Source organism: Musca domestica, unplaced genomic scaffold (assembly GCF_030504385.1).
Source record: "Musca domestica strain aabys unplaced genomic scaffold, Musca_domestica.polishedcontigs.V.1.1 11, whole genome shotgun sequence".
Lineage (NCBI taxonomy): Eukaryota > Metazoa > Arthropoda > Insecta > Diptera > Muscidae > Musca > Musca domestica.
In genome coordinates this window covers 16,065,168-16,082,328 of record NW_026712133.1, presented here as the reverse complement: position 1 = coordinate 16,082,328, position 17,161 = coordinate 16,065,168, and the positions used below count along the sequence as shown (strand labels likewise).

General features: G+C 35.4%; 1 protein-coding gene across 1 annotated transcript in view; it reads right to left on the bottom strand.

Annotated features, from left to right (window-relative positions):
* Positions 1-17,161, bottom strand: part of LOC101888948 (sodium- and chloride-dependent GABA transporter ine) — a 56,415-nt gene that overhangs the window by 21,197 nt on the left and 18,057 nt on the right. Inside the window, exon 3 of the mRNA XM_059132120.1 lies at positions 8,790-9,024. Coding sequence (XP_058988103.1) covers positions 8,790-9,024 — 235 coding nt within the window. The remainder of the gene's footprint in view (positions 1-8,789; positions 9,025-17,161) is intronic.

Below are 17,161 nucleotides of genomic sequence, written 5' to 3'. Positions count from 1 at the left end.
AGCGACCATCGGCTGTTATGGCGGCCCACACCATCACCATGGTCGGCGCTTGAGTTCTGGTGGTCAACCGAAGGTGCACATTTTCAGCTGACCTCTTTGGTAAGTAAAAACAATCATTTTGTTTGTTTACCAACAGCTGGACAACGAATGTTTTCACATCGGAGAAAACCAAATTCGGGAGTTCACCACTTTCGATCAAGCGAAGCAACTCTTTAGCTCTTTTGAGTCTATTTTCGTTCTGTTGCGGTGTAAGTTCTTGCCCTTTTTGGAATTTCAATGGCTTTACCCAAAGCTCATTTTTCAATATTTGCCGAATGGAATATTGCGATATGTTCAGCTCACGGGCCATTTTCGGCCACTGCGACGCGGGGTTCGATCAAGTCGCTTTTGCACTTTTCGAACCATTTCTGTTGATGTTGCTGTTTTCTTCCGTCCACTTCCTTGACGTCGGGCTACGCTACCAGTATCACGGTAACGAGCGATGGTATGAGACACAAAAGATAGATTCACATTTAAATGCTGGAGTACTCTAAACATAGCCACTTGTGGTTTTCTAGCCAAATATAAAGAAATCGTACTATCACGCTTGAATTCCACCACGAATAACTTTTTTCTGGAAAATTCTCACCAAAATGCTTTTGTACGCTTGTAAACAATATAATGAGCTGTCGCTGGTATAATTTTAACAGCTGTCGGACGAGTGGCTTAGAAATGACAGCAGTCTGATGTGGGTTGCAGTTTTTTCATCTCACCCTGTATATGGGAGCTATATCTAAATTTTAACTATTCTCACCAAATTTTTTTTTGATCTCAATTGTATAATAAATGCGACCTGCAGGCGGACGGCATACATAAACTTCCCCATGCACAAAGACATAATACCCTTACCACTTTGTGCTGTAGGGTATAAAAAGATCCAGATGCAGAATAAGTTTAACAGACCTTTAGAGAAAAATTCACACAACCTATTTCTTCGTTGCCATCCCTACACGTTTCAACTTCACCGCTTTCGTTTGAAAAAGTACTTTAATAAAAAAAAAACTTAATTCCGAATAATACCCACATATTGTGTGCCATCAAACCCAAATATAAATATATATCAAAATGTACACTAATGACATACAGATGTATGTATGTACCAATTCACGTTCATATAGAATAAACTTGTTACACAGCAGTTGTAATCATCATCATCAACAACATCATTCGAAACAATTGTTGTAAAATACAAATAATTGCAAATAAACACGTTTATTTATTTCTTGATCGAAACAGGGAGAAGGAGGGAGGGAGAGAGATAAGAGAGAAAGGGGACGAAATAAATAACATTTGTATTGGGGGAAAATGTGTTGACAACAATTAAATTCACATCATTAGATAAAATGTGGGATCTCCGTTCGTTCCACACATTGATTTACAATCCAAATCTGAATGATCAACATTTAATTTGACAGATATTTAATGGCAAACATTGCTTCTTTATCTAGATTGTAATAAATGTGAGAGAAGATGTAATGGCATGAAGGAATATAGTTTGCTGTCATATGATATTATAGGTTTGCTTTGGAAAATATCAAGAGAAATAAAATAACATTTTTATAGATGGAAGATCTTTCAAGGTGTATGTTATATGGTCGTGTGAAGCAAGCTCTTTTGGACGTTCCTAGTAACATTACTGTTTAATTTGAAAAGAAACTTCGAATAATGTCCTGGAGATTAAAATTCTCGAAAAAAAATCACTCCAACGTTTGTATGTGGCGAAACAAACTCAGTTATTAATAACAAGTAAGCAAAGGTTATGGTCGTGCGGGAGCGACCATGTGATACTCTACAACGCTACAATATGTTGAAAGCACCCTTATGTCAAAATCGAATTTGGAAGATTTCGCTGCCCAAATGTTACCTTTAGCTTTTTGACCGGACAAAAATATTTACGCACTCACTCGTGTTGTTAGGTATTTGAAACAATTTCCCACGAAAGTTGTAGTAGTTCGGCGCGGCCGAACTTACAGCTTTTTTACTTGTTTCTACTACCAACGCCATCTATTGAATCAAAGTAACAATGAAATGTCCCATCTTATTACACTATATGTCTTTGCTTTGTACATTCGGTATTTTTAAGATTTTAACAGAATTTTAACCGGATTTTCTTTTTTTGAAAAATGCCAAATTCGTTCAAAATGGTATTCTAAATTCGGTCCGGCCGGAACATACAGCTTTTTTACTTGTTTATTGTCATATTTTTTCGCGATTTTCTTAGATTTTATCCTTTTCTGCTAAGAGTCCATTACGAAATGGTGAGGATTGTCAAAATCAGTTCGACGGTTCTTGCCTTATAAGCGGAATAACTAACATCAATTTCTTGTTCATATAAATTGTACCTATTTTGCTATGTACCCGATAACTTGGCTATCAATATCACTATAACGTTCAGAAGTGACATTTCAATGTATTTGTGACTTCACCGGGATTAAAAATATTCACGGTTTAGTGGAAATTGTCATATTTTTTCACATAAAAGTTATGGTCTTGTTTACCCGCTATATATTGTCCAAACAAAAAGTTAGGCTTCTGCCCAACCCCAGACTCTAGCCCCATGAAAAATTCCGCGTCGATTGTTCTATAATTGCGATCTGTAGAGCAGCGGCAAAATCAGGAACAATTTTCTATTTTTGGTACATTTCAACTCCTTAATATTTTGCGATCATTTGTCAATACAATAGGGTTCTATTCCGACCCTAACCCCATTTTCAATTTCTTGAGAATCGGGCAATAATTGGGACCTGGACGGACGGAATTTTTATCTTTTCTACTAAATAACATTACTATAGAGTGCATCATATCACTTCGAGAAGGATTATATTAAAACATATGTATCGGAGCCGAATTCCTCCAAATGGAAACGTACCTCCCAAAATTCACTTCATTTGGGCTGATATTAGCCATCATTTGCACAATAAACCTGAAATTGGATTAAAAATATATATGGGAGTTATATCCAAATCTTAGCCGATCACGATAAAATTTGGCGAAGGTATTTCCGAGCTCTATAAGGTATCTGGTACCAAATATAATTGCTATGGTTATATCTACAATATGTTAAATTTTTAAAATTTTGTGAGGAGGAAACAGTCTCCTCTCCTCCTGCTCTACATAAATGCAACGAAAATTGAAAATTCTAGGACGGCCATTGCTGAGACAACCCAACTAGATCTAGGAGACCTTCTCTTGTTTCCCAATCCATCAGACTGGACATAATAACCAACATACTATAAAGGAATAACAATCTCTACCCAAGTGGTGTACTTGCAAAACTATATTTTTTACCATAATTTAGGTTATTAAGGTTATGGCCACCACGTAAATCTTTGGAGGGAGATTCCATCAATTTGTCTATAGACGATATTTCCCACTTTTCCGTAAACATTTAGGTGTCATGCGACATACAGCTACATAATGCCTTACATAATACTCATTTATGATATCAAAAAGGACATTAGCACATTCATTATCAATTTATAGTTTATTTAAACATTTATAACAATTCAATTGTTGTCTCGTTATTCTGTTTTTTTATTATCGAGATCACAACTGATCCAGAAGAACAAAAATTGATCGGTATTATTGGCTCTTAAATAGGTACTAATTAGATAAGTAAATGTCGAAAAACATGCCAAACGATTCGATAACCAGTAATCAGACACGAGTATTGGAGCGGTTGTTGGTTTTCTCTTCCTCTCTCTCATGCTCTCTTCTTTTTTTACTGGTAAGCCAACGTGTGACGTGGAGAATTTGAGGAAGGGTATTGAATATTGAATGATTGATGGTATTCTAAAAATAACTTGACTTTCTGACAATTCGAATGCAGTTATTTTACAGTAACAATATTAGCTAAATACTAACATCACAGTCTATTAAAACTTCACGTAATTTGAAGAGGAATATTTCAAGTTTTTTTTTACATTTTTTTTTAATTCATGAAGCAGCAAACTTACACTTTGGCAATACGATTGTAGCGCATATACGAATGTTCCGAATGCTTTGAGGACATGGCATCCAAGTCCATACGTGGTGACATTATTCCTTGCAAGATTTTAATATTTATTAAATAAAAGAATTAAATTCACTCAATAATTAATTATTTTTTTTCTAAAAATTTTGCACTATATCATAGCCATTCTTATAGTTTATTGGATTCTTTTGGATTTTTCGAATTCGTTCGAAAATTTTTATTCGTTTTATATCCTTAGAAAAACGTTTAAAACAGCCCGGCCTTATTGTCGAATTGTTAAACGCCAACTAAACTTTTGATTTAATCTGAGGTTGGCAAAAAGCCTCTGGCGCTAAAACGATCCCCAATATGAAATTAAATCGGAAGGTGTTACAATTGATTGTTTATTGTATTTTTTTTATTTTTTTTATTGAAAAACAAGGTTTAAATCATATTCTATTGGACGTTAAGCCGGGGTGGGTATCTCGTGCTAATTATTTTAATAAATAAAACAGCTAGTTAGTTGCTCTATTTACGCATAGCATTAAATTGTTTATTTCGTTCAGGGGTAACAAAAATTACACTGAGCTACTGAATTTTAAATTACAGCACATAGAGGAGGCAATAAACTTAAAACAAAATACATTAAACATTAATTTGTAGAAATTTTGGCGCCCAATGCCTCAGCTCTCTTTACGTGTGGAACGATTCTCAGTTTTTGGTTTGGAATAAGGAATTATGGGGCCATACCAAATCGGAAACCTCTATAGACAATTTTATACTTCAAGGATTGTCATCTACCAAATCTTTTTAGATACCATATTTTAAATAATTTCGTCGGCAAATGTGACTAGGATTATCAAAATACCGAACACGTGGACCTAAATATTCAATGTTCAGACACCGAAGCTAGAAACCATTATGAACTACAAACACCAAAAGTCAAAATCATCAAATTATCGAATATTGGGTGGTCTCGTTATATATTCGCCACCGGGATTGGAACACATTATGACCTACAATTACCAATTTTTAGACAAATCCGTGACAAAATGTGGCGACAATCATCAAAATACCAAATATTGCTGGCTATACCAAAACGTAGACCGATATATCTCATTTTCAATGCCAATTATGCTAGACACAATACAAATTGTTTTTAAAGATCTACGTCAAACAATATGGGACGGACATCGTTAATTCGACTTAGAATTTTATGTTGATCGTGAATATACAAACTTTAAGGGGTCTACGTACGAATATTTAGGGATGTTAGAAACGGAATGACAAAGTTAATATACCCTCCTTTTCAAGGTGGAGGGTATAAAAAGAATAGAATTTTATAAAGAATTGAAATCTACCAACTCGTGTTTATACCCTACACCACAAGGTGGTCAGGGTATTATGTCTTTGTGCATTTGTTTGTAACAGGCAAAAGGAAACGAGATAGACCCATAGTTCCTTTGGATGATCTGCATTGAATCACATTTTGAGTCGATTTATGCATGTCCGTCCGCCCGTCTGTCCATTTATTTTTGTGAACAAAGTACAGATCGCATTTATTATCCGATCCAGATGAAATTTAGCACAAATCATTTGCCATTTCTTGTGCACCAAACGTGTAATATCAGTCCGAATAGTATGGAATTTTGCACGTACGATTGGAACTGAAAATAAGTATGCCAAATTTGATCGAAATCGGATCAGATATAGCTATAGCTCCAATATATATATTGTTCATCCGATTTGTTATTTTAGTCCTCCGAAGCCGTAATATGCACTTTGTAACAATAATATTTGGGGAAATATATCAAATACAGCTCAGAAATACCTTTGCCAAAATTAGCGAGATCGGTTCAGATTTGGATATATCTCCAATATATAACTTCGTCCGATTTACCTTTTATTGTGCACCAAACGTCTAATATTTGCCCAAACGGGATGAAATTTGGCACTTACGACCGAATTGAGTCTAGAAGCTAGTATGTCAAATTTGGTGAAGATCGGTTCAGATATAGCTATAGCTACCATATATATTGTTCATCCGATTTGTTATATTTGTTACCCACAGCCGTAATATGCACTCCATAACAACGATATTCAGGGAAATATATGAAATACAGCTCAGAAATATATTTGCCAAATTTTATCAAGATCGATTCAGATTTGGATATAGCTCCCATATATATCAAATGGGCAATACGAGTCCGAATTTAAATGATACAAATGCTTCGGCATATTTAGTCTTTTGAACTTTAAATTATAATTATAATCATAGCGCGTATGATTGAATTCTCTCATAAAAACTTTTAATTGTTATGTGGAGCTCTACTAAATTAGCAAAGTGGTGTAGGGTATAATAAAGTCGGCCCGCCCGAATTGAAGACTTTGTTTACTGGTTTAACCTAAAGTTTGTGGATTCTTGAGCTGACCCTGGCTGCGAACGAACTTATGCCTTTCTGGTACTTAAAAAAGCACAATTTATTCAGTTTGACAATTATTTGTAATCAAAACTTCATACATCTTACTAAATTTTTAGACTTTCAAAGTTTTATATTCTATTCAAGTTTTTCCTTTTTCGAAAAGAGCTTATCTTTTACACCGAAAAGTCTCAAAAGGCGGTCATTAGAAAAACCATTGTACAATGAATAAACATCCAATTTTTCTGTCCAAAACTCAAATTTAGTAACATTAATCATTTGCAAATCGTTTCATATCTCAATCCGGGACACCAGTAGATATGGCAAAATACAATTTCACAATTTCAGCTGCATTTCCTACACCAAATACAAAATTTGGTACTATTTTTAACTTTTCGTACTATTATAGTACATATTTCCAAAACCACCTCCTTATCTCAATTGCAGATACCAACAGAGACCTCAGATACCTTCATCCAATACCGAATTTAGTACCACTTAGTACGAACAATTATAGTACAAATTTCCAAAATCACTTCCATATCGTAATCACAGGCACATCTATATCGAATTTCAGAATCTCAGCTCTATTCTTCGCCCAATACAAAATTTAGTACATATTTCTCAATTCCAGGTAATAACAGTGGCATTTATATCAAATTTTAGGATTTCAGCTCTATTCCTTTATTCGTTATATCAAATGTAGTACCATTCAGTATTTTTTGCTGTTAAAATTATTCCAGTGACAGCTCATTATATTGTTTACAAGCGTACAAAAGCATTTTGGCGAGAATTTCCAGAAAAAAAGTTATTCGTGCTGGAATTCAAGCGTAATAGTGTGATTTTTTTATATTCGGCTGGAAAACCATAAGTGGCTATCGTTAGAGCACTCCAGCATTTAAATGTGAATAACTCTTTCGTGTCTCGTACCATCGCGAAGTAGACGAAAAAAAAACAGCAACATCAGCAGAATGGTTCGAAAAGTAAAGAAGCGACTTGATCAAAACCCCCGTCGCAGTGACCCAAAAATGGCTCGTGAGCTGAGCATATCGCAATATTCCATTCGGCAAATATTGAAAAATGAGGTAAAGCCACTGAAATTCAAAAAGAACTTCCACCACAGCAGAAAGAAAATATACTCAAAAGAGCTAAAGAGGTGATTCGCTTGGCCGAAGGTGGTAAACTGCGGAATTTGGTTTTCTCCAATGAGAAAACGTTCGTTGCCCAGCAGTTTGTAAGCAAACAAAATGATCGTGTTTACTTGCCAAAGAGATCAGCTGAAAACGTGCACCTTCGGTTGGTCAACAGAACTCAAGCGCCGGCCATGGTTATGGTGTGGGCCGCCATAATTTGTATTGTGAATTTCCATCAGTGATCCTTATTCTAAATTTAAGAGTACAAAATTTCCAAAAACCCAGTCTTATGTGACACCTTCGGACCAAGAGTGAACCAAACCCAAAATTTCAAGATTCTAGCTTGAGCCGTTCGTCATTCAGTCAGTGAATTACTTGATTCTTTTGTTAATATTTGATACCTTTTGATTTGTTTGTTTGTTGTAGCACAGTGTAACTAGTTTCGCGATAGTTTTAAAGGTATTTAAAAGCTTCTGATCCGATTTAATTGCTTATTTTTGCACGTTTTTATAGATTACTTTCTTCTTGTATCGTTATTTTTGCTGCAGTCACGTGCCCAAAAAAATATTTAACCGAAAAGTGTGAAGTCAGTGAACGTTGGGACACTAATTGCGCTGACTTTAGATTCGATGTATATAAACAGAAAGGGAGACGGTATGGAAGACAATAAGGTTGTCTCGAGAAAATACCAACAATGTCATATTTATTTCTACAAGCCCGAAGGGAGTTTCCATTACAGACATGCCCTGGAGAAGAGTATTTGTAGACTGCCAGAAAAGACTTTATAGACCGACAACAGAAAACCCTCATAGAGGACCTGAAGATTTTTAAAAATTATGCTGGTTGGAATTTCGATAATGATCAGATGAAAATATTATTAAACCTTTGAAGAAACTCTTTCTCTACTTCAGTGTAATCAAAGAAGTCATGCCATTAATCCTCAGACTTTTGATATTAATATCTTCAGGTGCTTTCCCTAACAACAAGAATTCAGATAACCCAACACACTTCTGTCTCTATTTGCATTTTATATTTTTATTTTTACTATAATTTATGCAACTTTTATGGTAACGCTCGCACACTCCAAAAATGCAGCTATTTTTAAAACTTGCAAATTGGAAAAGTCCACAAAGATAGCAAAAAAAGACAATTAAATTAGTTAGACCGTATGCGATATGAATAATTTAAAACAAAGAAGATCGCTATTGTTTTCCAAATACAATAACAAAATCCGCTACTACTTACTGCGGTGTTGGTGGATTAACAATATTTAATAATTCGGTGGGTGTTTGCGGCACACGTCGTATTATAATCTTACGGCCATCTGAAGAACCAAGTCCTATCGATGCCAACGATCGCACCGATGTTACATCCGAATAGATTTGATTGGCAACACTATCACGAAATAAATAGGAACTTGAATCATCTTGTTGTTGTATGAAACTGTTGACGGTCAGATCATTCGGATCGGAGAGATATGCTGAAATGTAAACAAAATAAAAAAAGTTATTAGTTATTTCGTTTTGGTTGGTAACTTTTAGCACGTTTCCCAGACACAACTATAGTTTGTACTTTTATAAAAGCAAATGTTGCAGTTTATACTTAATTGAAATGATCGAAAAAAATTGTATGGATAGGGTTCGATTTTGTATGTTGTTTCTCTACAGAACTCGGTTAAAAATATTGATAGAAGACTATAAACATTTGGTGGAAGTTTTGCTAGCTACTGGTAAAAGAAATGTTGAAGGATAGTTTCTGATTTTGTAACCAGTTTCTCTAATAATATACGGGTGAGATAAAAAAAATGCAATAAAATCAAAGGCCATAATATTTAACTTTTTTAAAATTTTATTGAATGAAAGCAAAAAATGTCGGAAATAGCATCAAATTTTAGAATATGTTTAGACTTGTTCGAATTGGTCAACTTTGCCACGAATTAGGGCCTCCAAACGTTGGAATGTCCAAGGTCTGCGGCCAAAATGTTTGGGTGCCCAAGGCTTTAATACACACTCCAGAATATTTTCGCGATAATATTCGGCATTTATTCTGGTGGCCAACCGAGTTCTGCACTTGAGTTCTGGTGGCCAACCGAAGGTGCACATTTTCAGATGACCTCTTTGGCAAGTAAACACGATAATTTTGTTTGTTTACTAACTGCTGGACAACGAATATTTTCTCATCGGAGAAATCCAAAATCGGTAGTTCACCACTTTCGGCCAAGCGAAGCAACTCTTTAGCTCTTTTGAGTACATTTTCTTTCTGTTGCGGTGTAAGTTCTTGCATCTTTTGGAATTTCAATGGCTTTACCCCGATCTCATTTTTCAATATTTGCCGAATGGAATATTGCGATAAATTCAGCCGAGCCATTTTTCGGCCACTGGGACCCGTTTTTCGATCAAGTTGCTTATTTACTTTTCGAACCATATCTGCAGATGTTGTTGTTTTCTTCCGTCTACTTCCTTGACTGGCTACCAGTATCACGGAAACGAGCGATGTTGAGAGTCACAAAAGATTTATTAACATTTAAATGCAGGAGTGCTCTAACGATAGCCACTTGTGGTTTCCAGCCAGATGCAAAGAAATCACACTATCTCGCTTAAATTCCATCACGAATAACTTTTTTCTGGAAAATAATGAGCTGTCACTGGAAAATTTTAACAGCTGTCGGACGAGTGGCTTGGATGTGACAGCAGTCTGAAGTTGGTTGCAGTTGTTTCATCTCACCCTGTATAGGCATATCTCGCTTCCTTCTTCATGTTACAAATAAATTCACAAAGACATATTGCCCTGATCACAGTGTGGTGTAGGATATAAAAATTCTAATTATATGGTGGACCTAATTCAGTACTTTTTGAACAATTAGAGTACACATTTTCAATTTCAGTTCCCCATTACAAAATTTAGTTCAATTTACTACAATTATATTAAACATTTCCAAAACCACCTCCATATCTTAACAACAGACACCAACAGTAACATCTATATCAAATTTCCGGATATCAGCTTTATCTTTTATCCAATACCAAATTAAGTACTATTTAGTACTTTTTGAACAATTATAGTACACATATTAAACTTACTTTCCAACCTTGATGCTCATACCAAATTTCAGTTTTAAGCTCTATTCGTTTACATAATGGAAGAAATTTGGTATAATTTTAGAACTTTTCGTAATGTTTGAAAGACCAAATTTCAAGATTCTAGCTTCAACCGTTTCATCTGGGCTTTGATTCTCGGTCATTCATTCATTCAGCAAAAAACTTGTTTTTCTCATTACCAAGTACTACGTATCGTCAGCGCGTATCATGATCGTTTTGGTTTTTCAAAACTTTGGCCCTTTGTGGGGGAGGGACCAGAAGGAATAATCCTATCTCTATCATCTTTATAACATATCTTATGTTGATGGAAATATAAAGATGCACTAAGCCAGAATGGAGTCGGATGTTAATTTTGTGTTTTATGAGCTTCATGGATATTCAAAATTTTGACCCTTTGTGTGACCCATTTTTTCACCAGATCATGGGTTAATAAATATATTGTGATGTGTGTAATTTGAAGAGAACCGGATGTTTATTTCAGATTTTATGATCGTTTTGGTTATTCAAAACTTTGACCCTTTGTGGGAGAGGTACCAGAAAGAAAGGTCCGATCTCTAACATCTTTATAACAGATCTTGTGTTAATGGAAATATTGGGATGTGTGTAATTTGAAGCCAATCGGACACTTACATTACATTTTGTAAGAGTTATAATTATTCAACCCTTTGTGGGGGAGGAACTTGATGGAGTGAACCGATATTGACCATTTTCGCACCTGACCTGATGCAAATATTAGGATTAACAAAGTTAGAGCAAAACCGGAAAATCCTTTATCTTTCTATGCAGTGAATAATTTTCTTTGGAAACGTTCACATTTTGTGGGGGAGGTTCCGATATTGCCCATCTCCGAACTAGATCTAAGATTGACAATAATATTACGATGTACCAAATTGGATACTCCGTACGAATGTCATCGTGCTCACCAGCCAGACAGACAGACGGACGGATAATGCTAGATCGACTCCAAATGTCCTGAAACGGAGTTGGAACAAAGAGACCTAGGGTCTAAAACCGTTGTTTCGATGAGGCACGTTTTGGCCGTATCAAATGATATATACCCTCTCTAGTGCTATGGCTATGTGGATGTAAGACTTTAAACAACCTCTTATAACAGTGACACAGTATATAGCCATATAAATAAGGGACCTTGTTCTCTTTCGTGAGAGAATTGGCCAATTTTTTTTTCGAGACGTTACGGCCCTCTCATTTAGACAGTTTTATCAAACCTCCCCGGAATTATGCTCCTATAGCATTCAAAAGAAGTAGCATAAAGGTGGTGAAGTCACCTTTGTCTATCTCTTCACCCATCTATCTCTATCCATGGTGATTGACTCGAATCCATATCCGTCTTCCTAGTTCATCCGCCAAGTATGTTGCAATGGCAGGAGCGCAACAATGCTTGATGAAAGACTCAAAATTACCCAGTACTTTTCTACACTGATGGGATTTACTCTGGATACTCTTGTCTAACATTTTCAAGAACATAGAGGGTGAGATGAAAAAACTGCAACCAACTTCAAACTGCTGTCATTACTAAGCCACTCGTCCTCAGCTGTTAAAATTATTCTAGTGACAGCTCATTATATTGTTTACAAGCGTTTTTTCCAGAAAAAAGTTATTCGTGATGGAATTCAAACGTGATAGTGTGATTTCTTTATATTTGGCTGGAAAACAACAAGTGGCTATCCAGCATTTAAATGTGAATAAATCTTTTGTGTCTCGTACCATCGCTCGTTGCCGTCAAGGAATTGGTCGGAAGAAAACAGCAACATCAGCAGAAATGGTTCAAAAAGTAAAGAAGCGTCTTGATCGAAACCCGCGTCGCAGTGGCCGAAAAATGGCTCGTGAGCTGAACATATCGCAATATTCCATTCGGCAAATATTGAAAAATGAGATCGGGGTAAAGCCATTCCAAAAGATGCAAGAACTTACACTGCTTCGCTTGGCCGAAAGTGGGGAACTGCTGATTTTGGTTTTCTCCGATGAGAAAACATTCGTTGTCCAGCAGTTTGTAAACAAACAAAATGATCGTGTTTACTTGCCAAAGAGGTCAGCTGAAAATGTGAACCATCGGTTGGCCACCAGAACTCAAGCTCAAAATAACAGCCGATGGTCGCTCACCGCTCGTATTAATCGACCATGGCATCAGAACAAATGCTGAATATTATCCCGAAAATATTCTGAAGGGTGTATTAAAGCCTTGGGCACGCAAATATTTTGGCCACAGGCATTGAACATTCCAACAGGACTCCATATAGCGGTACCAGGTGTCAATGTAGGACTTCCAATTATTGTTTTCTCATCAAATGGAGTACAATTTGCTATTTTAATGATTTTTACCAACACAACCGGCGCACAGTGGGATGAGATCTCCAAAAACTGAGATTAATTCAGGAAGCATTCTATCGCTCTGAAATTTTGCTCAGACATTTATTTACATGTTACATGTTTAGTATTAAAAATGGGACACATCGGTCCAAGTTTCGCTAAGGCCCTCAAATTGTGTTACTTCCTGATTTTCGGTATTTTTAAAGTTTCGACCACAATTTCAACCCAATCATGAGTAACTTTGATTGGTGATAATCGGATAAGATTTAGATATAGCTCCCATATAACTTCAACCGATTTCGGGTGCACCAAATGACCAATATTAGTCAAAATGACACATCCGACAGAATTCAGTCTTGAAGCAAATAGATCAAATATGGTGAAAATCGGTTCAGATATAGCTATAGCTCCCATATATATGTTTCATCCCATTTGGCGTTTAAGTCTCTGACAAGCGTAATATGCATTCCTTAACAATGATCATATATCAGATACAGCTCTGAAATAAGTGCAGAAAATTTTGTCAAGATCGGTTCAGATTTGGATGTAGCTCCCACATATATCTTCGACCGATTTCAGGTTAATTGTGCACCCAATGGCCAATATCATTTCAAATGACCTGAATTTTGGTACATCCGACCAAATTCAGTCCAGAAGCAAGTACATAATTTTCATCCGATTTGGTCTTTAAGTCCTTCACATTTGTAATATGCATTCGACAACAATGATATTTGGTACCTGATATCTTATAGAGCTCGAAATTAGATTTGACAAATTTTATCGAGATCGGCAAAGATTTGGATATAGCTCCCATATATATCGTTAATTCGATTTCAGGATTATTGTGCAAATAATGGCTAATTTCAGCCCAAATGGAGTGAATTTCGGGGGTGAATTTTGGGAGTGAATTTTGTGCAACTTGGTTCCGATATATTTTTTTAATATAATCCTTCTCCAATTGATATCATGCCCTCTATATCAAACTATAAATGCTCTACAGCCAAATGTTGATAGGTGGCATGATCTACTTCAAATAAATTATTTTGTTACGGGAGCTCTACTAAATATGCATAGAGGTGTAGGGTATCATATAGTCGGCCCCAAATAATCTCCGTAAATATCATTGGGATGACATCTTATTGCTGTTATAAACAATAGGTAGATATATTTAACGTATTTTGAAGGATTTAGTTAAATTGATTTATAAATTTTCCTGCTTTTCAAAAATATGTAAGTGACAATAAATGCATTCGAAACACTTTCTTATTTCAGTAGCGCAAAAAAGTGTAAATAAAATATCCAAACAATATCTGGATTTTGCCGTTGCTTTCTTAGATAAAATCTCGTTCGACTTTAAAAGACCTTAACTGTTCAACTGCCAGACAATGGGACATTTCATTCATTATCTAAAGAAATTCTTTTGATTGCATCACATGTGAATCGCATCGAATAGCGTCCAAGTTCAACCGAAAACTACCCCCACCATTACCATTATTATTATCATAATCATCATCATCGTCAACATCGTCACGATCATCATCATCGTCATCGTCAACATCAGTTGAAAAGCCAAGCAACTGGATATCATCACATCACCCACCAAGTGGGAGAGTTAAATAAATTAAATAAACTTATTTGATATTCTTATGGGTTTGTTGCTATTATTTTTCTCCTTGTTGTTGTTGCTGTTGTTGTGGTTATCATTTATACATATGAAAATATTAACATTTATTTACACAACAATAAGAAAGTAAATATTAAAAGATTGTTGTTGACGAGGTCGACCATTTGATACGCTGCATTGCAACCATCTATGTAGGTTAACGATTCAAATATTGGTTACATTTTACAGATTTAATTCCAAATCAGAAATCGGATGGAAAATATGCCGGCACGAGAGGTAAAGCTATATCTGGTCCGATTTCAATCAACTTGGTGCTTAAATAACTCTTTTTACCTTACCGTTTGCTACAAATCGAAATATTCGTCGGATATCCAAAAAATGTGTACATATTTGCGATTACCATACAACTCTGATTCGGTTAAACAATGTCTGTATAAGGGTTCGTCTGTTCCAATAAAGGTAGAGGTCATAACATTTAAGATAAATGTATAAAATGCATAAACATTTGAAGAACTGCTAAGATATTTGCTATGGGAAAAGGGGTTAAATCGGGCCACGTTTAGGTTTAGCCCCACAAAAAACGGCACTTCGTGATTTTCGATATTTAGAAGATTCCAGCCACAATTTTCATCCAAATCAACTACAAATTGTAGGCGAAATTGTCGGCTGACAATACCGTCATGTCTTTGCTGATTGGGCCCTTAGAATGCATGAAAATGATCCAGAATTTCATTAAAGAATCATGTTGAATAATGAGGTTAATTTCCACCTTGGTGGCTAAGTTAACATTAGCAGAATCTGGTATTCGGGAACCTAATAGTTATTGGTTAGAATGCTCAACGTGTGATGGTTTATAGTCCGATTTTAAGTTTTACCGAGGAGCAAGAGAGTCAAATTTGGTGAAAATCGGTTCAGAAATAGCTATAGCTCCACATATATATTGCATCCGATTTGGGGTTTTAAGCCCCTCTCATGCATAATATGCACTCCACACTTAATCCGATTTTACGGCTATTGCTCACCATATATGTAATATAATCTCAAATTGAATAGATTTTTTCATTTTCAACCGAATTTTACCATTTGGTGAAACTCGGTCCGGTATATCTTTTGCTGCAATAAATATTTTTAATATATTCCTTATCGAAGTCATAGCATGCTTTCCTTGCTGGTTTGAATCTTGAGCTTTTGTAGGAGAGTTAAGCAGAGTTTTTCAAATGTTATATTGATACTGTTGGTATCTGGAAATGAGATATGAAGGTGGTTTTGGTGGTTTTGTGTGCTATAATTGTAAGAAAAGTACTAAGTTGTATTATATTGGGTATTGCTGGAATCCGAATATTTTATATTGAAGTCTTTGTTGGTATCTGGAATTGATATATGGAGGTGGTCTTAGAAGTGTGTATTATAATTGTAAGAAAAGTACATTTCGTGTTTAGTGAATGAACATTTCGTATTGAGTGAAATGTGAAAGGGAGAACCCAACAGCATATTTGCATTAGATCTACAGTTGATATAGTTTTATCGGAAATAATAACAGAAACATGTTTATATTTTACATCAGTTTTTTTCAAAATCTTTCATTTTAAGTTTACCACACCCAATTTCAGAATTTCAGCTCTATACCTTTATATAATACTAAATTTTAGTACTTATTTGCAAAACTGTTCCATATCTTATATCTAGATACCAACAATTATCGCAATACAAAGTTTTGCATTTTTAGCTCTATCCCTTCACCAGATTCAAAATTTAGTACTATTTAGTATTTTTAATTTGAACCACAGACACAAACTGTGCCATCTATATCAAAATTAAGGATTTCATCTTTATTCCTTAACCCAATGCCAAATTTAGTACCACTTAGTACTTTTCGAACAATTATAGTATGCATTTCCAAACCACACAAAACAAATCACAAACACATATGCACCATCCGTTTTTAGTATTGTAGTATGGAGAGTATATTGATACCTCGAAATATGCATTTTAGACCCCACAAAGTATATATATTCCTGATCAGCATAAAAAAAATTCTATGTCGATTTAACGATGACCGTCTGTCTGTCCGTCTGTGGAAAATTTATTGATAAAATTTTACTCAAATGTGTGTATCGTCTGCAGGACTTTCGGTATTGAAAATGGGCTTTATAGCTCCACCTTTAGGTATAGCCCCCATCTAGCTGTACCTCCCGATATTCGGTATTTTGATGATTTTAGCGACATTTTTCAACGGAATCGTAATAAATTTCGTATTGATAGTTCTTAATGGGATCTTCAGTCTATGATGGAAATAGGCTGTGAAGGTCCAGGTCCAGGTCTTCAGGTACCTCCCTATATTCGTTATTGTGTGGATTTGCTTCAAATTTCGTATTTGTACTTCATAATTGGTACTACAGCTTGTGACAGAAAATTGCCTATGCAGGTCTACGTCTTCGTATAGACCTCAAAATAACGAATATAGGGAGTATTCGGTATTTTTAAGATTTTAAGAGAATTTTTAAGGGATTCTAGTACACCTACACCACAAGGTGGTAAGGGTATTATATGGTATAGGGTATATGTCT